Genomic DNA, 22,884 nt, shown 5'->3' with positions numbered 1-22,884 from the left:
CCAAGCAATACTAAAATGTAGTTTTCAAGAGAAGTTGCCATCTGGTGCAGTATCACCAAGTGGCTTCCAGCAGATTTTCCTTTGCAGCTGGAGGTGGGAGAGAAGCACTGCACTAGGGCCCTGATCCTGCAAGCTGTTTGCACACGTGTGGGAGTCTGTCCACATGGGGGAGCCCCATTGAAATCAGTGGGGCTCTGCATGGGGACAGGAAGCTGCCTGTGTGCATCAGCTTGAAGGACTGGGACCCGATTCCTCAAAGCTGAGCTGTAAAGTTAGAACCTCCCAAGAGGAGGAGGAGGGGGAAGGTGGGACTCTACTGAGGAGGAGAAGCAAGAAAGGGATGCAAGGCTACTTTTTTGCCCACAAAAAGCAAGGAAACCTGGAAAAACGAAATTAACATTTTTTTAAAATAAAATTGACAAAATAACGACAAAAGCAGAAGAAGAAAAGAATCAGAAAGCCTGATCCTAAAGTAAATAGGATTTTTCCCATTGACTTACTTAATTAGGTTTGATCCCAGATTGGACATTTGTTTTAATTGCAAAGATTATACTTAGAAACTCTATTAAATTCTGTGTTTTGGATCGTTAGCAGCTGGGAGGAGGAGAGAGTGCCCTGACAATATTAGATACAGTTAGGTTGGAACTTGTTTTATTTACTTATTATGTTGTGTGAGGATATTGCCATGGTTGCTGACCAGTCAGAATGCAGGATTTAATATTAGTACTGATAATTCACTAATATGAGACAATATTAACTCAAAGCAGGATAATTTTGATTGGTTAATACTGTAGTGTCATTCATGCACATCCAGTTTCAAAGCATATTTATTTTTTGTGTGACTTAAGGTTCATTGCACAACAATGCCTACTGTACATGTCATTTGTAACATCAGGAAGTGTTTCACCAACCATTTGGTTAGTGAAGGTGACAACTGACCCACTTCTGTTTATTGTTAGACCCACAGGTATATATTTTCAGTGGTCCAGCTTGCATTTTGAGGGTGCATTTGGAAAAAAATTGGGTGCATTTTATTGCACTTATGATTCATTGCAGGAGCCATTTCTAAAGAATACATTTCTAAATACCAGATTGCAGGTGCTAATCAAGTAGTTGGATATGTAACTATTGAGATTTGCACCTGCATTTCATCTGCAATGGGAGGCTAGTTTCCAGCCTGCCTGAAAGTTTGCCCCAAATTGTATTGCTGTGTACTGTATGATTTTGTCAGTGATTCAAGCTCTTATTGTGCACATACATGCAGTCTCACATATGATTCTTTGTCTGTTGCTTTGTTAAAAACAAAGGCCACATCTCTAAAGCTTGCATATTTTTAAAAGGTCAAAATTAATTTATCTTATAATTACAAAACCAGAAGACTGCTGTTCTAGCTTTCAGCCAGGTCCAGTAGCAGAGGAGCCTGAAGCTGATTACATTTCACAGCAGACTAGAAATGCATTTTGGGATTCAGTGCAGTGAGATGGCTGCTTATTTTTATTTTTTTATTATTATTATTTCTCTGGTGCCTAGTCAGAGGTCTGCATCCTTCCCAAATTTAAAAAAGAAACACTTTCGATTTTTTTCATATTATTATTACTGTGTTTTGATTGATTAAATTTCCAGTTGAAGGACTCTGACCAGCCAAACAAGAAGTGGAGGGGGAGAGGCCGGATTGAGAGACAGTTACTTTATAGAATACAACAGACTGAACCGATATTTTTAAAGCTAATTTCACAGGGAAAAAATTTGTTTGTGAACTGTGTGCTTCACTCTTCCACTATCCTGCCACAAAAACAACTAGCTAGCCATTCTGGCTACTCAAAGCTTTGCTTGTGACTGCCACTGAAATAAAAAAATATGTGACCAAGTCACTAAGCAGCAGCAGAAGAAAGTATTTTTTGGCCCTCATTACCGTAATATCTGAATGTCTCACAATCTTCAATATTTTGATCTTCACACCTCTCTATTGTAGGGAACTACCATTATTCCCATTTTACAGGTGGGGAACTGAGGCAAAGAGAGTAAGGACTTGTCTACACTGGCAAGTTTTTGCACAGTAAAGCAGCTTTTTGCGCTCAAACTGCAGACGGGAACACACTGTCAAGCCACTTTGTGCGCAGAAACTCCTCCGTTGCAGCGCTGCAAAAAAAAACACCTCGCTGAGAGTCGTAGGGCTATTTGCACAGAGGCTCCAGTGCTTTATTGCCAGTGTAGATACTTGATTGCTTTCTGCGCTGTAATTGGCCTCCGGAGCTGTCCCATAATGCCTCAAGTGACCGCTCTGCTCATTGTTTTGAAGTCGGCTGCCTTGGAGATGTGCACCCCTTCCCTTTCAAAGCACCGTTTCTGACAGCCTTTGCATGTTGTGCTGATCTGCTCTGGGACACAAAGCAAACCATTAAGGTGGGATGCTCGTGCTGTTGAACACAGAGGGGTGTGTAGAGAGAGATTGCTGTGCAGAGAGCCCAGGGAGGGAGGCAGGGGCTGATGTTGGGGGGTTCCCCCTCCCCCTGCCTCAGGACTGATTGCTTCCTGCCGCTGTCTGAACTTACAAGACGGCATGCTGACACACTCTCTGTCCCCCCCAAACACACTGTCTCTCTCCCCCCTCCATACACACACACACACTCCCTGTCACACACTCTTTTCCCCCCCCCTCCCTACACCTTCAGTTGAAAAGCAGCTGGCAATGTAGTAGGATGCCCATGGAATAATGGGATTGGGAAACCTGCATCATGTGACACTGTGCCTGCTCCATGAGGCATTGCAAACCCTTCCCAAAGCACCCTGCAGCCAGTTGCACTATGGGATAGCTACCACAATGCACTGCTGTCTTTGCCGTTCTAATAGCTGCTAATGTGGATGCGCTCCAGCGTCACAAGAAGCACAGTGTGGACACGCATCAGCGGTTTAATTCCAACATTTTAATAGAAGTGGTATAACTTGTGGTGCAGTAACTTGCCGGTGTAGACAGACCCTAAGTGATTTGCCCAGTGTCGCAAGGAAAATTTGTGGAGCAGCAAAAAACTGAACCTGGGCTTCGAAGTCCCAGGCAATGTCCTTGTCATGGGACCATCCCTCTTCCTGTACTTGCATATTCCGAGAGGCATCACAAGCTGAAAAAAAAAATACTTGCTTTAAAAGGAGCCTTTTAAAATTGTTCTAAAAAAAAAAAAAAATCGGAGAGTCTCATGATTTCTTCCCTGTCCCCTCTCAGGAAAGATTACCAGTAGGTAGCCATGTGTTCCACGTCTTCTCTAGCCTCAAACTAAAACACGTTATTTTGTTTAATAGAATTCATTGAACTTCTCATTACTTCCATTACAGCAGCACCTAGAGGCCCCAAGTGAGATCAGGGCCCCATTAGGCTGGCCACTGTTCACACACACAGTAAGAGAGAGCCTCTGCGCTGTAGAGCTTACAGTCTAGACAGATAAGATAGACAAGGTGTGGAAGGGGAAACAGGCGCAGAAAGATGAGATGACTTGCCCGGGGTCCCACGGCATGCCAGGGGGAGGCTGGGACTGGAACCCTGGTCTCCTGAGTGCTCCGTGTCCCCTCCACTGACCCATGCTGCCTGGCAAGTTAGAACGGATAAGCTTCATCATTCCAAATTCATTTACTGTTGCCGGGGGCATGCCATGGTGAAAATATTTTGTTTGTCAGGGATTTCTGGTGTCTGATACTTTATTATATTGCAAAGGGGGCCCGTGGTCTGCTGTGCTGCCTCAGGGGATGCAGGACCTCAGTGAATGATCTCTCACGTGGGCAGCTTAGGGAGATAGGGTTAGAGCAGCTATGTTTGCCCCATCCATGCCCCCCGGTTAAGAGGAAGTTGATTCCCTTCCCTGCTCTGGTGAAGTTGAGGCTCTTGGCTGGAGCAGCCCCCAAGAGCAGGATCTTTAAGAAACTGAGCTAATTTCATGTGTTTTGTAGCCCTGCTGATGGCATGTATGTCTGTGGATGATACTGTTCCTTCCTCTTCCCGTAGTTATGGGTGACAGGGAGGAGAGGGAGTGTGTGAGCTGAGCTGGGTTAGGAGTGCGGCCTGCTCTCCCTGATCCTGAGGCAGAGCCTGGTGAATATGCACCCAGCTGGGGCACAGGGAATGAGTAGTGAAGTCAGGAATTAGAGGCATAAGCGAGCAAGTGGGAGACAGAGGAAGAGTGTGTGTATGCTGACTCATTCAGGCTCCCTTCCTAACCCAGGGAGGGCCACTTGTCCAGAGAATACTACTTCTACAGGAGCAGCGCTGCTGACAGAACCAGAGAGCCATGCTGGCATAGCGCCCCCTCTGACCAGGGCTGGCTCCAGGGTTTTTGCCGCCCCAAGCGGCGGGGGGAAAAAACAAGTTGCGATCGGCGCACCGCTTTCTTCTTCGGCAGCAATTCGGTAGCAGGTCCTTCCCTCCGAGAGGGGAATGAGGGACCCGCCACCGAAGAGCCCGACATGCCGCCCCTTCCACTTGGCCGCCCCAAGCACCTGCTTGCTAAGCTGGTGCCTGGAGCCGGTCCTGCTTCTGACCAGCAAGGGCCTTCCTTAAATGGAGAAACAGACTCAGGAGCAGAACTTCTAGCTCTGCTCCTAAATCAGCTGAGGCAGCAGTTCTTCTCCTCTCTGCCCCATCCTGGCACCTTCCCACTATAGCAGACAGAGGAGGAGAGCCACCAGAGCCTTCCTATGGTAACTGAAGACGAAGAATTACAACACCAGTAAATGGCCACACAAAAAAAATGTAAGCACAAACTGCCAAACAGGGAGAGGCAAAATGCAGTCTGCTGTGGACATCTCTGCGCAGGTCTTAATGACTTAGTATCCTTCTCATGGGTGTTAATACTTGCTCTCCTTAAAGAGCGAATTAGAGCTACTCAGAATAGGGCGGGGGGGGGGGGGGGGGGAGGGCTTCTGCTGAAAATTTTGACAAAACCCTCTAAACTTTTTGGAATATCAAAAACCAAAATACTTCAGCTGAAAAACAAGTATTTGTATTCAAAAATGGAGCCACCTAGTCTCATGCGAGTTGTAGTTCAGGTGCCTTATGCTCTCCTCTATGGTCTTGGCTCTTTGGCCAGACTGCATCTTCCAAGATGCACCACTTTCTCCTCTCTTTGTGAGGGAAGGGCATCTGTGATAGGGGTCACTGGCCACGGTACTTCATGGGAAATTATAGTCCAGCCAGAGATCCAGGCCTTCAGAGGAGAATGGGAGCATAAGTAACTCAAACTATAACTTCCATGAGGCCAACAGCACCATTTTGAATAGAAATATTTCTTTTGGTTTGGTCATTTTTGTTTTTTACAAAATATCAAATTTTTCCAAGGTAAGCAGACAATAACCTAATTTCCTATGGAAAAACAGCTTTGAAAGAATTGTTTCAACCAGCACTAGTGTGAACTTTGAGTGATTCTAAGCCATAGGTGAAATTTTGGTCCCGCTGAAGCCAAAGATGCCTGAATTTCACCCTGTGTTTCTAGTTACTGAGATTGGATGGGATGTTGCTTTCACAGATATCTAGAATTTAAGGCCAGAAGGGACCATTAGTTCATCTAATCTGACCTCCTGTATATCACATACCATTAAATTTTTCCCAGTTACCCCTGTACTGAACCCCATAACTTTGGTTTGACTGAAGCCTACTTTGCATTTGGCTAAAGCATATCTTTCAGAAAGGGAGCCAGCCTTGATCTGAAGATATCAAGAGATGGGAGAATCCATCACCTCCCTTGATAGTTTGTTTCCGTGATCAATCACCCTGCATGATAAAAATGTGTGCCTTATTTCTAATTTGAATTTGTATGGCTTCAGCTTCCACCCATGTGTTCTTGTTATGCCTTTCTCCTCTAGATTAAAGAACCCTTTAGTATCTGGTTTTTTCTCTCCCCTTGAACATAGTTATAAACTGTAATCCAGTCACCTCTCTATCTTCTTTTCGATAAGCTAAACAGATTGAGCTCTTCAGATGTCTCACTATATGGCATTTTCTCTAGCCCTGTAATTGTTTTTGTGGCTCTTTTCGGCACCTTCTCTAGTTTTTCAAAATCCCTTTTTAAAACGTGGACACCAGAACTGGATTCAGTATTCCAGTATGGGTTTCGTCAATGCTGTACAGAGGTAATATCACTTCTCTACTCCTACTCACTTCTCCCCTCTTTGTACATAAAGGGTTGCACAGTGGTTTGAGCATTGGCTTGCTAAACCCAGGGTTGTGAGTTCAATCCTTGAGGGGGCCACTTAGGGATCTGGGGCAAAATCAGTACTTGGTCCTGCTAGTGAAGGCAGGGGGCTGGACTCGATGACTTTTCAAGGTCCCTTCCAGTTCTAGGAGATAGGATATCTCCATAAATTAATTAACCCTTTTTGTGACCACATTGCACTGGGCGCTTATGTTGGGTTGCGTGTCCACTATTGACCGCTAAGTTCTTTTCAGTCACTGCTTCACAGGAGGCAGTTTCCCATTCTGTAAGTGTGGCCCTCATCGTGTTTTGTTAAGCTAGAAAAAGTCATAGTTAGAAAAAGACAAGGTAGGTGAAGTAATATCTTTTATTGGACCAACTTCTGTTGGTACAAGGGGACAAGCTTTCGAGCTTCACAGGGCTCTTCTTCAGGTCCAGGGAAGGTAACCAGATAGAGAGAGGTTTACTTAATCATTTTATAATTCATGTCTTGAAAGATGCATGCAATTAGAGCAACATTAGGATTAATAATGAAATGTTAATTTCAGCAATAGAGCTCATTAGCAATTTGAATTGCAAGAATTTACGGTGATGGGGTAACTATGTGATATTGCAAAGGGGATTTTGTGCTAGGATTGGGATGTTGTAGCTCAGATTGACTGCCCTTTCTTGACATGCTGATTTGTGACACACCTCTGAGAAATTATCCACGTTTTTTGTTTTTCATATGGCCTTCTTTGCATCTTGGTGCTCCTTGACTCATTGCTCATTTTGGGTAAAAATTCATCCTGGTGTAGCAAGCCAGCACAAATCCTATGGGACTTAAGTTGTGTGTCGGCCTCGTGCTGGTTTGTTGTGGGGTGGAGGTGGATTTTTTTTTTTCCCTTTGTGACAGAATGAAGTAAATCTCTATCACAGCCGTGTCTGTGGCTATAATCACATTGCCTGTGAGTGTCTGTCAATTTAAATTAAGCCCTGAGTCAGCAAAACACATACACAGGTGCTTAGGTCCTGTTGGCATCAATGAGACTTAATATTAAGCACATGCTGAAGTGCTGTGCTGAGTGGTGATTTTAGGGTAGGATTTTCAGAAGTGCCAAAGTGACTTAGGAGCACAAATTTCTCATTGCTGTATTTTTCTATCATATTCATTTTTTAAAAAGAGAAAGATCTGGGAAATATATATTACTGCCCTGTGACTTGCAGAGAACATGCAGGATGTGATGATATGAAGGTATGTGCCAGATCATTTCCAGCAGTGTCTTTACCTTATCAAAAGAGAAAAAAAGATTGTAAAATTATAAACCAGCAAACTGATGGAAGCAGCAAAGAAGTGAGATTTGATACGTTTATCTCCACAATGAGAACTGAAAAGTTACATTTGAATGAAACAATGCAGAAGTATCTAGCCTCACTGCAAGTGGCCCATTTGTCATTCACAAGGGAGAGAGAGGGCAAAGATAGAGTGGCATATTTAACTAGCCTCCTATCCCAGAGGTGTCTTGCCTCCTGGACATGTTTGGTGCAGTATGTTGAAGACTGTAAATTTATCAGCCTTTTCAGAAGAGGGGGGGGGGAAAAGCCAAGTGACATGACATATTTCTCCTTTCCAGAAAGAAACCTACTCTTTTTGTATCATGGAACAGTTAGTTGCACCTTAACGACTGTAGCTGACCTGTCAGTGGTGCTAGGGTCACTGACAACACTGATAATTGTGTACATTGTGATTTTCTTCTTCTCATAAACAGGAAAATGATGGCATCAATTTGTACTACTGGTCACTGTTTGACGGACATGCTGGATCTGGGGCAGCTGTTGTAGCATCCAAACTGCTTCATCACCATATTGTGGAGCAGCTACAGGAGATTGTGGAGATCCTGAAGAACTCTGCTGTCCTTCCCCCAACCTGCCTAGGAGAGGAGCCAGAAAGCATGGTCGCTAACAGCAGAACTCTAACCAGGGCAGCCTCCCTGCGTGGGGGGGTTGGGGCTCCGGGCTCACCCAACACCCCTCCAACACGCTTCTTTACAGAGAAGAAGATCCAACATGAGAGCCTTGTTACTGGAGCTATTGAAAGCGCATTCAAAGAAATGGTAGGTGTATTTCAGTGCTGTTGACTACTTGTTACTCAGTTTAATGAGTAACATGGGTTGGGGGAGATGACTTTCTTTTCACTTGTTCAGTCTAGAATTAGGTGTGTATTTGCTGGCTCTCAGTCCTGTGGTATCTGAGCACCTCACAGTTTTCATGTACTTATTCTTGCAACACCTCTGTGAGTGGGGCAGTGCTATCATCCCCATTTTACAGATGGGGAGCTGTCACACAAAGAGGAGGCTCCTTAGCCCAAGATTATACAAGAACAAATAATTGAACTTAGGTCTCCTAAGTCCCAGGCAGCTGCATTAACCATTGGATCATTCTTCCTGTCACATTGTTGTCTAACTTGCTGACATGGCTTTTAGAAGCTGTTTTTTAAAAAAGGAGATGTATTATGTAGAAAGCTACATTGCTCCACAATAGTAGATATCCGCTTTCAATGGTGAGATAAATTATTTACGCTAGTCTGTATATTTCCTAATAAAAAATGGTGAAATTTACCCTGGTGCAGTGGGATGGCCTCGGGCCCTGTATAGGGGGTGTGGGAGAAAGAGCTGCACGGAGGATGCATCTGTACCCCTCATGCCACAGGCAGGGTCTCTGCACCAGCCCTGCCTGGGCTGATGTAGGAGGCCATGTTCTGGCAGGTTGCGGGTGGACCAGGGGAAGAGCCCCAGTACCCACTGCATCTGGGTGGAGAAGCAATGGCGGTTGTTCTAGCTCATAGGCTAGAATAGGGGCTGCACAGTAGCTCTGTACCCTGGCCCATTGTTGCGGGGGTGGGCCTCACCCCTCCACTCATTTATGCTTTATTCACATGAATACTTCGGGTGAAATTCTGGCTCCACTGAAGTCTGTGGCAAAATTTCCATTTGACTTCAGTGGAGCTAGGGATTCACCCTTGAGTGGATATCCCCTGCGGGAGCCTGGTTCTGCAAACTCTTGCCGCTGTGCATAGTGCTTGCTCACCTGAGAGCGCTCCTAGCAGTTAGAACTATGCCTGATAAGTGCTTGTGGGATCAGGCCTTAGGAAATGACTATATTCTATGTCTTTAAAAAAGCCTCCTCTTTGTGCAGAAAAGTTTTAAACTAAGCATTTCCCAGAGATTTTATTCTCAAGGTGAAGTACAAAGGCAGGACTCAAACATAGTTTTTCCTCATATATGTGAATTAGTCTTAGTACATGCGACTAATTGGCAGACTGCAGCAGTCATTCCAGAAAAGAACTGTTTCATTTCTGCACTCAAGTACAGTAATTACAATTATTAGCTTTTTGTGTAGTGCTTTCCTTCCCAAAGAATCAGAAAGCTCTTTACAAACTACCGTACAACTGAAAATATTCACTGTAAAATATGTTGTACATTTTTATTACAAATCTTTTTTTACTATTACACGACACGATGATAGAAGTTGCACAGAATCAACTATATTTAAATTAGTATTATGAAGTATACACCACAACATCATCAAAAATGCACATGGCTTAGTATAGCACTGAGGGCCCTGCCTGAAATTTGGACTCCATTGTGCTAGGGACTGTGCACACAAATCATGGCAATTTGTCTTTCTCCATGTCACTAGCTGGCATCGTAGTAGGCTTTATTCAGAATGAGTATCTCCTGCCCCATGCCTTTGATCAAATGCTGCAGGCTGGGGACCTTTTACCCCCACTTCTGCCTCTCCATCATTGTCTCCAGGAATGGCTCTCAGTGGTTACCCCAGTACAATAACAATTCTAATTAAAAAAAAGCAGTTTTATTCGGGAAAAAATAGGAGTAAATACAATATATCCAGTCTAAGGTCTGGATAACATCTTGTGCTTATAATTGGTTTAAGCAAAAGAATAACATTGGTGGGTGTGGGTGGGTGTGTGTGTGTGAGAGAGAGATTTATGTAACAGCATTTCTAAGGCTGACACACTCCTCCTACCGCTCTAACTCTGTCCTTCTTTATACGCCTGGCGCTCTCTGAAGTAACGGTGTGATCTCCTTGATATCACTGTGGTCATTCTGTATTAGTACCTCATCCGTGTTTTTGTTTTTATGCTAGTCCAACCCTTTTGAGTTATCTTATTTACATGGGTTCCTTAGTAGCACAATGTATCATTGCACCCAATGTTTAACAAAAACCAGCATTCCTAAAGTAGGCAGGCACAGTTCTCGGTTGTCTTTCCTGCAACACACAGCACTTCACGGGAACCCTTTGAACCTGGATAGAGTGTTGGGTAGGTACATATAACCCTCTTTGCACGTCCCTTCAGGTACTGCCTAATAGAAGGCCTTCAACTCTTCTCTTCCCCTGGAGTGTTGTGTGCCATTACTCCTTTCTGCCCAGCCTCCTTTTAAATGCTAATTAGGTCTTCCCTGTCTTGCCTGAAGTGTCAGACTCAGTGTAACTCCCTTTTAGTCACAACTCAATTAATAATTCCAGTGTCTGTCAAATCTGATTTCTTCTGGAGAGTGCTCAATCTACCACACCCCCACACAGTAAACCACATGGCACCCTGTTTATTTTCCATGGAAGGCTGTTACCCTACTCAGCTATTTAAACTACTAACCTCTCTCCTGTCTGTTTTTTTCTAGACTACAATGTTTGATTGTGTTGTAGCGTGTGTTAATTTATTTCCATGTTGTAACCTGAGATCACAAATGTTTATTCCAGGCCACATTCAGTTGAGTGTTCACTGTTAGCATTTACAATTACATTTGTTAACTCGAGTTATAGTACAACCCAAAACAGTAGTCTGGACAAATCCTGAGTGGTTTATAGGCCATGTCCTGGGGAGCTAGAAGTGTATTGCCAAGTGTTCTTCTATATTAAGCTACTCCGATAATATAATCAAACTCAACTCCATCAAACTCAGCTTGCTGAACTGAGCAAAAGGGGGCTTATCGGAATTTCACCTGTTGGGGGTGTATGCATCGCTTTGTGCATCACAGGTGAGCCATCTACCTCTTCTTTCTTTTTTTGTTTTAAAGAGAGATTAAAGGAAAGAGCTTCCACTCCACACTCAGCCTTATGTAGAAAAAGTGCCACTCAGAGTACACTCCCATCTGAAAGGTATATCCTCACCCCCAGTTATCCTGCTCTCAGGTCATGACTTAGTTAATAGCTTTTTGTTTTTGTTATATTGGGGTGAAAATTAGTTAAGTGATACAAAGCTGGCTTACTGCTAAAATAACAGATGGGCTGAAGAGGTAGTGTTCAAATCCAGAACCAGGTTTGGATTCAACTTGAGATTCTAAATCAGGACTAAGATTTGTATTCAGTGTAGATGAAATATAGTAAACTGTTCTTGTAAAACTTTCAGATCAAAATGGTGGCGATTTTGAAAGATGAGAATATGTCGTCATATTTCTGCCATTTTGAATGGTGGAAACACTTGAAAGAATCCATTGTTTAAATAACTGACAAAACAAGAGGAGGGTTGACTTGGTGATGCAAACATTATATTTCAGAATATCGGGTTTTTTTAGCATCACTCCTGGAGCCACAAGTTCAAATCCCAAGAGAGTTACCTCAGCCCTTCATCCTTCTAATGTAGATTAAATAAATTCCCATGTTTCTTTTGGGAGACTGAGAAGCCTGGAACCTGCATAGAAACAGGACATTACTTTCTGGATGGTCTGTACAGAGAGACTTGCATCTGCTTGATAACCTAAAAAGCAAATGAATCCGTATGTGATGTTTACAACCATGTATAATTGGGTCAAGATCAAACTTATTTACAAGCCCTACTTCTGAGTCTTACTAATGGATTTCAAGTTCATTGAAGGGGGGGAATAGGTATCGCTACTCTGTTTTAAACTTCTGCTCAGGACAGAGTTGTTGCACAAAGAGGAAAGATTGCTTGTTCTTTTGGAGGCCATGATTAGCATTGCTTGGCCTTCCCTTTTTTGGAACTGCGAGGCCCATTGGGTAGGCCATGGCAATGAATGAACAAATACCCTTTTAGTGGTCTTATACTGTGACCCATCTACACTACAACTCTGACAGTATTAGCTCATGGTTGTCTGGCTTGGCTAAGTGAGTCTGTATTCTAACAGTTTTTCCTGTAGCACTGTGGTCAGGACAATGCAACCTAAGCTATAAACAGCATCCCTGTGATGATTCTTACAACTGTTTTGTCACATCCATACTACAAACAAAAATCCATTTAAAAAAAAAAAAAAATTAAGTTTTGATTTAAATACAAAAATAGATGGTTATCCCAGGCTCTGGAGGTTTAAACACTTTAAATTGCAAATCAGTACAAACAACATAGCAAACACCACACACAGGAGAAGCACCAGCTGCCTAGGATGTCAAAGTGAAAATGCAGGTGTACCCCACCCTAGAAAGATCCTTATCCCACCCCTCTCCACAGCCCTCCCCCAAACCCTGAACAGATACATGGGCTTTGCAGTGTGTCCTGGAGATTAACAGATATGGACAGTTTTGGAGCAAAATGGCAATGAGGACCAGAGCTGAGGAGCCCTAATGGAAAGTGTCTGCCAGAAGCCCCCCTCCCTCTTTTTTTAGCAGAGATGGCTTCAGCTTGAGCATCTAATTTTAACAGTAACAGCCCTAAACCATTTCTGATCATGACTAAAACCAACATGAAACTCCAGCTGGAAACCAATAGGCAGGCAGGCTAGTTCATGAAGCACTAATGGCATGTGCTTCTAGTATGATTCTCCGCTTAACAAGTAGACAGCAGCCTACTGCACCAGCTTTAGTTTCCAAAGGGATTTTAGGGACAGCCTCATGGACAATGCAGGTGTTAAAGTGGCAAAACATGGAAAACGGTCCATATCCAAGAGACTAGGTCACAACCTTGTGGAATTTAAACAGCTCTCTTGCTGAGTGCTGTAATTTTAATCCTCTAAAAGAAAATGATGATCTAACACCACGCTGAAGTTGTGAAGTCGGGCAGTAAATAGCAGATGGATACCACTGAAAGATGCCAGTACAGTCTCTGTCATGTTCTCGTGATGCTTTCCCTAATCTACCATCGCCTCCGTATTGTCTGGACTGAACCTTAGCCAGCTTGCCCACATTAGTGTCCCAAGTTCAGCCAAGAACTGGGTCAGGCTTGTATGGTGTGAAAAGTGTACTGAAGGCATTGCCACACATGCTGCATCATAGATATGTTGAATGAGAGGGGTAAAAAAACTGAACCCTGCTGTACCTCAAATGGGAGCCCTTAGGGTAGAGCACCAGTTACCCTCTGTGGCCACTCCAAGGGAAAAGAACAGTCATCTAAGAGCAGCTCCATCTATTCCCCACTAGGTGGCACAAGCAAGCCAAGCAACATATCATGGTTGATGGTATCAAAGGCAGCTGATCGGCGTAATTTGAACTTCGATACCTGATCTTCATCCACTGTCAGGAAGAGATCATCCAGTGTAACCAACACAGTCTGTGCCAAACCCAGTCTGTATTTGGCTTGACACGGATCAAGGATAACAGAGACACTGTGAGGGTTATCTCATCAGAACCTTCTCCGCAATCTGTCTGAAGAATGGAAGGTGGAACAGTGGCCAGAAAGGGTTATGCTCTTAACCTCAAGTGACAGCTGGTTGATCAGAGGCTGCAGAATGCTTTCTTAAGAGCAGTTGGCTGCCAGCTCTCTGTAACGGCAGTGGTGGCAATCTTTTACCACAGATATTTCCCCACTGGCCTTCACCAGCCAGGAAGAACATAGATCCAATTCTTAGACTGGAGCATAAAGTTCTCCCAAAACCTGAGCATCTCAGGGAGTGGCACTGGGTGAAATTCAGGCAGAGAAGACTTGAGATTTGTCCCATTACAATATTGCTTGGCTCTCAGGCAGGCAGCTTGCTCGCTGTGAGGTGGTTGCAAAAATTCACTGAAAGATTCACCTTGTCACAGTTGGAAATGAAAGAGTTATTGAGATGTGCAAGTTTTCATGGAAGTCAGTTACTGTAGATAGAGAATCTGGAAAGTTTCATGCCCCAGGGGCTTTACCCAAAATGAATCCCTCTACGGTGCTTCAGAGACACTGAGCAGTTGAGAATTCTATACTCTGTCATTGCAACATACATACTGTGACAAAGATTTTCCAAGTAGTATACAGAGACTTAGCTATCTTTCATAACATATAAATACCTTATCCAGCAATGTGGGCACAATTTGAGGTCACATTTCATTTAACAAAGCATGGTGACTTTGGCACGTCACAGTAGTAAAACTTTGAGCTCTGAACAGAAGTTGTCCCTGCATCTACAGATGGCTACATGAGTCACTGTCAAGACTGGTAAGGAAAAAAGATGGTCATTTTTTGAATGTATCTGTTTGCAGAATTAGTGGTGTTATTAAAGTGCAGGCCATACTTACACACTCGGGGACTCTATCCTGGGAAGCAGTGACTCCAAAAAAGATTTGGAGGATCATGGTGGATGATCAGCTGACATGAGCTCCCTTTGTGATGCTGTAGCCAAAAGGGCTAATGCAATCTTTGTTCTGTATAAACAGGAATATCAAGTAGGAATAAGTAGGGTAATATAAACTCCCATATTTGGCACTGGTGCAACCATTGCTGGAATACTGTGTCCAGTTCTGGTGCCCACAATTCAGGAAGGATGTTGATGATAAATTGGAGAAGGTTCAGAGAAGAACCACGAGAATGATAAAAGGATTAGAAAACATGCCTTATAGTGATAGACTCAAGGAGCTCACTCTATCTAGCTTAACAAAGAGACGGTTATGGGGTTACTTCATCACCATCTATAAGTATCTACAAAGGGAACAAATGTTTGGTAACAGGCTCTTCAATCTATCAAAGAAAGGTATAACAATTCAATGGCTGGAAGCTAAACAAATTCAGATGGGAAATAAGGTGTACATTTTTTAACTGTGAGGATAATTAACTCTTGGAACAATTTACCAAGAGTTGTGGTAGATTCTCCATCCCATGCATTGGATATTTTTCTGAAAGAGATTCTCAAACAGGAATTAATTCGGGGAAGTTCTATGGCCTGTTATGTAGGAGGTCAGTCTAGAGTGATCCCTTCTGGTCTTGGAATCTATGAAACTATTAAGGGCCAGATTCTCAGCCCTGGTCAATGCAAGGCAGCTTACATAGACCTAACTCTGAGTGTCTACACTAAAATGTCTCTCCCACCGATGTAACTTGCGCGCTGCGCTCACTTAACTCCACCTCCGTGAGAGGTGTAGTGCTTAAGTTGGTATAATTCGCTCAGTGCAGTGTGAGTGTAGACACTGCATTACACACATCAACTTTAGTGGCTTCCAGGAGGTGTCCTCCAATGCCTCAGCATGACCACTTTGGTCACTGTTTTGAACTCCGCTGCCCACCGGCCAGGTACACAGGTACACTTCTCTCCCCTTTAAAGCCCCATGAATTTTTGAAATTTCATTTCCTGGTTGCTTGGCATGGAGAGGTCACCTAGCAGCTGCCCAGCTGACCATACTGGCTACACGCTGCAGACGCGCTTCTGCCTGGAGTACGCAGGAGGTGGTGGATCTGTGGGGAGAAGAGGCTGTGCAGGCACAGCTCTAATCCAGCTGTAGAAACATCATTATTTACAAGCAGATCACTCGGGGCATGGGGGAGAAGGGCTATAAGAGGGACCCAGAGCAGTGCCATGTGAAAGCCAAGGAGCTGCGACAGGCGTACCAGAAAGCCAGGGAGGCTAACAGTCATTCTGGTGCAGAGCCACAGACCTGCCACTTTTACAAAAATCTGCATGCCATCCTTGGTGGAGACACCACCCCACCCCCAAGAGCACCATGGATACTTCAGGAAGCCCAAGTCACAGGCCCCAGCTGTGAACAGTGAGGAGGAGGAGTATGGGGGACAGGCAACCGGTGTATCCAGTGGCACAGCAAGCCAGGACCTGTTTTTTGGCTCCTGGGCAGTCCCTACAGTCCAGCACAGGTGAGCCTGATACAAGGGCAGGAACCTCTGGTAAGTATACAATTTGCTTTGATATTGCAGGGACACATCCGTTCATTTACTCTCTCTCTCTCTCTTTTTTTTTTTTTTTTTTTAAACTTATGCTAGAAGAGGTAGTGAAATCACCAGTAGAGTGAGAAGCAGATTGTCTAACTGTAGAGGGGAAGTAGAGCTGCTGAGGGGGTCCTGCAGAATAGTTTTTGTGTGTACCAGGTTGTCCCATGAATCCTTCATAGAGATCTCAAGGAAACTTTTGTGAAGGCAGTCTGCAATCCTCTGCCAAAGGTTTCTGGGGAGGGCTGCCTTATTTCTCCTGCCGTGGTAGGACACTTTCCCAAACCACTCAACAATTATTTCAGCAGGCACCATTGCAGCGTGCAGGCTAGCAGCATATGGCCCCGATCTACAGCCGGATGCCTGCAGGAGCTATTCCCTTTCACCCGCTGTTACCCTCAGCAGTGGAAGTTCAGCTAAAATCCCCACCACCTGTGGAAAACAGTGCCAGTATTCAACTCAGTTGTCCTATACGCATATACTCATGCCTGTGAACTATCCCCACTGCTTATTTTCCCAACGTACCCACCCTCCCTCACCATCGCTGGGACTGCCGCTCTGCTTTATGAATCCCAAAGAGAAGTGAGAATGTAGTGCTTACAACTTGTGTGGATAAAAGGGAGTGAATGCAGTATACCAAGTTTCAATTTATCTTGTGAATACACTCACAATAGTACCTCTGTGCATGGTATCTTTTGCAGCTGGAAATGTGGCCTTGAGGATCTCTGCATCCGCACCAGCAGAGTGGCGCAGCCAGATAAGGAGAAGGAAGAGGACGCAGGATGGCATGTTCCAAGAGATCCTGCAAGCCTCTGCTGCTTTCGATACCCTCGCAGACAGCATGGATGGGGATAGAGTGGAAAAGAGAGCAGAGAGGGACACGCAGCAGCAGATGCTAGCACTTTTCAAGCAGCAAACAGACATGCTGTAGACTCTTGTGGACCTTCAGGTTCAACAGTTCCATGCTCACCTCCCTCTGCAGCACATAGAGAACGGCATTCCATGTGGCATCTGGGGTCACTGCACTATGCCTACCACTCCACCCTGGGGGAGAGTGCAGGCAATCATAGCAGCACATGCACTGACCTGTGAGAGACATGGTTGGTGTACGTGTTTGTGAAATGGAAATGACTGTTCTTTCTCCTTCAACAGTTCTTTCCCCTGTATTTATAAAGTTTAATTCAATTATAAACATGTCTGTTTGCATGGGTTTGTAATAAAAGTCTATTTATGGAAACTTAATTCATCTTTATTAATTTACAGCATATGCTGGTTGGGGCTGACATCATTCACAGTTAATAGCAATAGCTGCATATGCAATGTTATATTGCTACACACACGGCACTCATTACAAGGTTCATACTGGGGTGCCAAAAAGCAACGCAAGGCAGAGCACGTTAAAACAGCACACGTAACCGTGGCTCACTATTAAAATGGTATTTCAAAGCCTCCATGAGCTGTATAGCTCCACATTGAGCTCTTCTTATAGCTCTGGTATCTGGCTGCTCAAAGTCACCACACAGCCACTTCACTAAGGCAGAAACTTCTCTCCCTTTGTTTCACAAATATTATGAAGGACACAGCAGCCAGCTATAACCATTGGGATATTTTTTTTCACTGAAGTCTAATCTCAAGAGTAGACAGTGCCAGCGGCCTGTCAAACAGCCAAAGGCACATTCAACTGTCATTCTGCACCTGCTGAGCCTGTAGTTGAAGTGCTCCCTTGCAGCTGTCCAGGGCTTCGTGAGCCACAGGAGTAAGGGATCACTATTGGCATTTCAACATCTGCAGTGATAGTCCTCTGGTCTGGAAAGAAAGTCCCTGCTTGCAACTTTCTGAACAGGCCTGTGTTCTTAAAGATGCATGTGTCATGCACCTTCCCTGAGCAGCCCACGTTGATGTTGGTAAAATGTCCCCAGTGATCCACCACTGCTTCCAGTACCACACAAAAGTAGCCCTTTCTGTCGGTGCACTCTCTGGCAAGGTGGTCTGGTGCCAAAATAGGGATGTGTGTGCCGTCTACTGCCCCACCGCAGTACGGGAACCCCATTACTGCAAAACCATTCACTATGTCCTGTACGTTGCCCAGAGTGTCAGTCCTTTGTAGCGAGATGTGATTAATGGCCTTGGACACTTGCATCACAGCAACCCTCACGGTGGTTTTCCCAACTCCAGTTGATTCCTGACTGATTGGTAGCAATCTGGTGTTACAAACTTCCACACAGTGATCGCCATCTCGCTTCTCCACTGTCAGTGCAGCTCTCGTTATGGTGTCGCTGAGCCGGAGGGCAGGCGAAAGCTCTGCACGCAGATCCGGAAACGTGGCCTTGCACATCCAACAGTTCTGCAGCCACGTTTTGTCATCCTAAACCTACATGACAATGTGATTCCACCAGTCAGTGCTTGTTTCTTAGGCCCAGAACCGGTGCTCCACCATCTTCAGCTGCTCTGTGAACACAGCCAACAACCTTGAATTATTTTTTCCTGTGTCCCACAGCAATCTAGCCTCTAAGGAATCGTCATGTCCCCCACGGCTCCTCTGGTGACACTGCAAATACTGCAGGATCAGACGTCCCTTACTTGCAACACTCCTCATAGTAGTAAAGAGCTGTGCAGGATCCATGCTTCTTCTCACTCAGATGGCATGCACACAGGTTTATGGGGCTTTAGAAAAGAGGCGGGAAACATTATGCGATGGAGAAAACTGCATTATGGAATGTTGAAATCATGTTCCCAGGCACCCCGGTACAACTTGTTTGCCCCCATGAGTCATTGCAAACCCTTCCCAAAACACCCTGCACTAGGTGGTGGCAGGTTGCACAGTGGGATAGCTATGCACGGGTGCACTGCTCTCAGCACTTATATCGATGCAGGTAGTGCGGAGGTGCACTGCTGACACAAGGAGTGTGGACACGCAAAAGTGATTTTAATTACTGTGGTGTCTGTACATCGACATAACTTATGTCAACATAATTTTGTAGTGTAGACATACTCTCTGAAAAATCAGGCTCATTGTAGTAATCCCTCTTTTGCATCATAACAAATACTTTTGAAGTCATCTTATTAAAACGAAATAAAACATAAATGCCGTCATCCTTACAGTCCCAAAGCATATGCACGCCACACTGAAAATGGGTAAGGAAACGGACATTGATTTCAGATTTTAAAAGGATCATTATAAAAAGCCAGGGAATAAAACTGTTTTAACATACTTGGAAATGCCTTGAAAATCCACTTTATGGGTTGAAATTATTTTGATGGTTAAAAATTTCTGCTTCCTTTGAAATACTCTGTAGCTTGCTAAAAATGTAAAAATTCATGGCGGGGGATATCAACTTAAAACTTGTCTATGGCAAAGATGATATAAAATAGGTATTTTTAGTATATGTATGTGTGTATGTCTCTGACAAAAGACTGTAAGATTTGATTTCGTTTGGATTTTCTTCCTCAACATTGATTTGTAGGCAGTAACAGAAATCGTGAATGTAACAGAAACCAGAGTGTAATTCAAATATTAGTCAGAGGATGGCCTCCTTGGGTAGCACTGCACTTGGTTCTGCTGTGCCTGGCACGATATTAGCCAGGTTACTTTATCCATGGAACAAACAGGATTGGGCCCTATGTACATTGCTCTTTGATGTTCCATTTGTTTCCCTGAATATACAGTTGTGGCAGCAACAAGTAAACAAACTCAGCAGGACTTTTGGTTTAGGAATACGAATATGTAAGGTTTTAATGAAAATCTGCTCTTCCTAAATGCCAATTGCAGAGCTAGTTTATAAACTCTCTTCTGTCTTCCTTAGGATTTACAAATCGAGCGAGAGAGGACTGTTTACAGTATATCTGGTGGCTGCACAGCCCTTGTTGTTGTGTATATGCTGGGGAAGCTCTACGTGGCAAATGCTGGTGACAGTAGGTAAGCAAAGCGGATCTCTAGGTTTTTTTGCCTAAAAATAATAATTGCCTTTGCAACAGGCAGTTAGCAAAGTAGCTCAACGGGGCCCTGCTCCTTGGTTGGAATGCATCTCAATTCATATAAGAGTAGTAATAATATGCCTTACTGTTTATATTGAACAGTTGCAATAAGTATTTAATAGAAACTAAAACTAACATAAGCCCGCTATTCAGATAAGAGTGGTGTTTAGAGAAGTTGAATATTCTGCCGTTCCTTATTAACAGGCTCTAAATGATTCAATGGCTCTTGTGCAGTGTGAAATAAAAAATCATTTACTGTGTGTTCTAGTGGAAGTTTTTTATTAACCACTGTTTGAAATGGTTCTGTGTTTGTTTATGAGAATTGAAAGAACGTTTTGAACTAGAAGTTGCTGTTGTCCCCCAGCCTAGTCTTGGAGGATCTCCTAGCTAATCCTTGATGGGTTCAGAGCCAGTCAGTTATGACAGATTTGGTTAGTGCTTTTGTAACTGGGCATATGAACAGCTTAGGATAGAACTGAATATCTGAATCAGGATTTATTTATTTACCTACCCCTCAGATTGAAACTTGATGGACTCCTCGGAAGCTCAGGTCATTTAGCTAACCCCTTTTATTTAATAATGATGATGATAATTATAAAATGTTGGCCACTGGAAATTTCACAGAGAAAAAGCTGTTTTTCAAGTCTTCTGAGTAAGTCAAAACCAGGAACATACTGGAACACTCTCTCTTTCCTCCCCACACGACCACCAGAGAGAGAGAGAGAGAGACTGTTCTTGTAGATTTCCAGTCTTTTTGCTGTTTGTGCAGCAGCCCTGTCATATTGGGAAAGAAGAACAAGCTGAGAAAAGTAGGGAGGAGAAGAAGGCTATTCTCTGGGTGGTATGGAGCAAGACTTCATAAGCCTGAAAAGGGGAGTAGGCAGCCCTAATATTAGACAGAAAGTCATTAAAAGAAGAAAAATGTATCTCTATTTCTGTGTGCACACGCATGCTTGTGAGTATATATTTTTCACAATTTCATTCTGTATATGCATGTATTGACTAAGCTAGTGAGAGAACAGCTGTAGTGCTGCTCAGAAGCTTTAGACTGTTAAGGGGGCAGCAGGCCCAGAAATCTCACAGCTAGCAAGAATAATCTCTTGTGCACACTGTCCCAGTTCTCTGCATGCCAGTGCTATGATTCTTCTTGATGTTTGTAGACACACATTGAATTCGGAACAAGGTATTGCATGCTTTTCTTTTGAACTACTCATTAATTTCATGTTCACAAAAGACACTAAAATGTGAAGCTCAAATCCCCCTTGGACACACAGCATCAGGCCAAGGTGAACCAGGGGTGACTGTAAGCCGGTATGGGCCAGTACCGGCTTGTATCCAGCTGCCCCTTTTGCACCCCCCCGTCGGCAGCCCTGCTTAAAGCGCTGCCGCGGCTTTAACATTGTTGCCCCTTTTCCCCCCCCCCTCCCCCCCCAGCCACCGTACTGGTAAGTCTTCGGCTTTACTTTCACCTCTGAGGTGAACAGATAAGTGACATGCACATACACATTACATCACACTGATACTAGAGTTCAACAGTCCTCATAAATACTAGCCGCATCACTCTTTATGTCTCTTGCCTTGTATTCAGAACAATTACAACTGGTTTCTGCTAGCTCTATGGATAAGAAATTGGATCTCTGACTCTTCCATTGAGCTGGCTAAGTTAGAGGAGAAGTTACGGTGTAGTCTTTTACAATCTGAACAAAAGTCTCCTCGTCTTCAGCACTTCCTAGTGCTGTTCACACAATACATGCTCAGACTTAGAAGCAACTGGGATCGTCAGTCCTAACATTGTAACTAAAATCTGTGCACTAGCTCCTTTTAGAACTTGCTTCCAGGATTAAATTTCTCTAGGCAGACTACAGACACAGTGCACCCTTTTTAATCACACTAGTAAAGCTCACAAGACACTATCCTGAATTCAGCTCCTGTCACTTCAGCTACTCACTCAATCAGATAGAATTCTCCCTTCTGCATGACTAAAGGAGTATGATTAGAAAGTAGCAGTCACTGACTATGTCATATGTGATCTTATTGGAGAGGGCTTTGCTTTTTATTCTGCCCCGCAGATTGTTCTGGAACAGGTACCTTGATATCGTAAAACCCTGTATGACTGCCCCTAAAGGTTTTTTGAGGTGTTCTTTTTGCTCTGCAGTGATTTTATTTTTGTACCATCATTCCCAAACCTTAAGTGTTTGGAAAGAAGAGAGCACTCATCACAGAGTGTACTGCCCCTGTATCTTTCTCATCAAAACCTGAGTGAGAACAGACCACAGCCTCAAAACCTTCTTTATGAAGGAGGCCTTGGTTCTCGGAACTGAGTAGAATTTTTCTATTGGGGTGGGAGGTGCTCTGGGTGTTAGTTACACAATGCCAAAAGGATCTTCTGGAGTAAGCCTAAGTCCTCAGATCCAGCAGGGAACAATATGAGATGTTCCGGCAAGTGAGATTTTTGATTATTCACTTGAGTTGAGTTACTGAGAATTCTGATGGATCTGAGTGCCCTTGGGATCCCTCCAAAGTCTATGCTCAGAAGAAGAGGAAGCATAGGAATAGAGAGGGAACTAATTGGGCTACTGGGATAATCAGAGAAATGGAGAACCTGCCTTACGAAAGGAGACTTAAGGAGCTTAGCTTGTCTAGCCTAACAAAATGAAGGCTGAG

The 22,884-nt window shown here is 43.9% G+C and overlaps 1 protein-coding gene across 1 annotated transcript in view; it reads left to right on the top strand.

Moving 5' to 3' along the window:
• PPM1H (protein phosphatase, Mg2+/Mn2+ dependent 1H) overlaps positions 1-22,884 on the top strand; it is a 215,536-nt gene that overhangs the window by 119,435 nt on the left and 73,217 nt on the right. The window contains exons 3-4 of the mRNA XM_065408660.1: positions 7,922-8,266; positions 20,049-20,161. Of these exons, the coding sequence (XP_065264732.1) occupies positions 7,922-8,266; positions 20,049-20,161 (458 nt within the window). The remainder of the gene's footprint in view (positions 1-7,921; positions 8,267-20,048; positions 20,162-22,884) is intronic.

The sequence above is a fragment of the Emys orbicularis genome, chromosome 1 (genome assembly GCF_028017835.1).
Source record: "Emys orbicularis isolate rEmyOrb1 chromosome 1, rEmyOrb1.hap1, whole genome shotgun sequence".
NCBI classification, from domain to species: domain Eukaryota; kingdom Metazoa; phylum Chordata; order Testudines; family Emydidae; genus Emys; species Emys orbicularis.
Note: the sequence above shows the minus strand (reverse complement) of the source record. Positions and strands in the feature narration are given on the sequence as shown.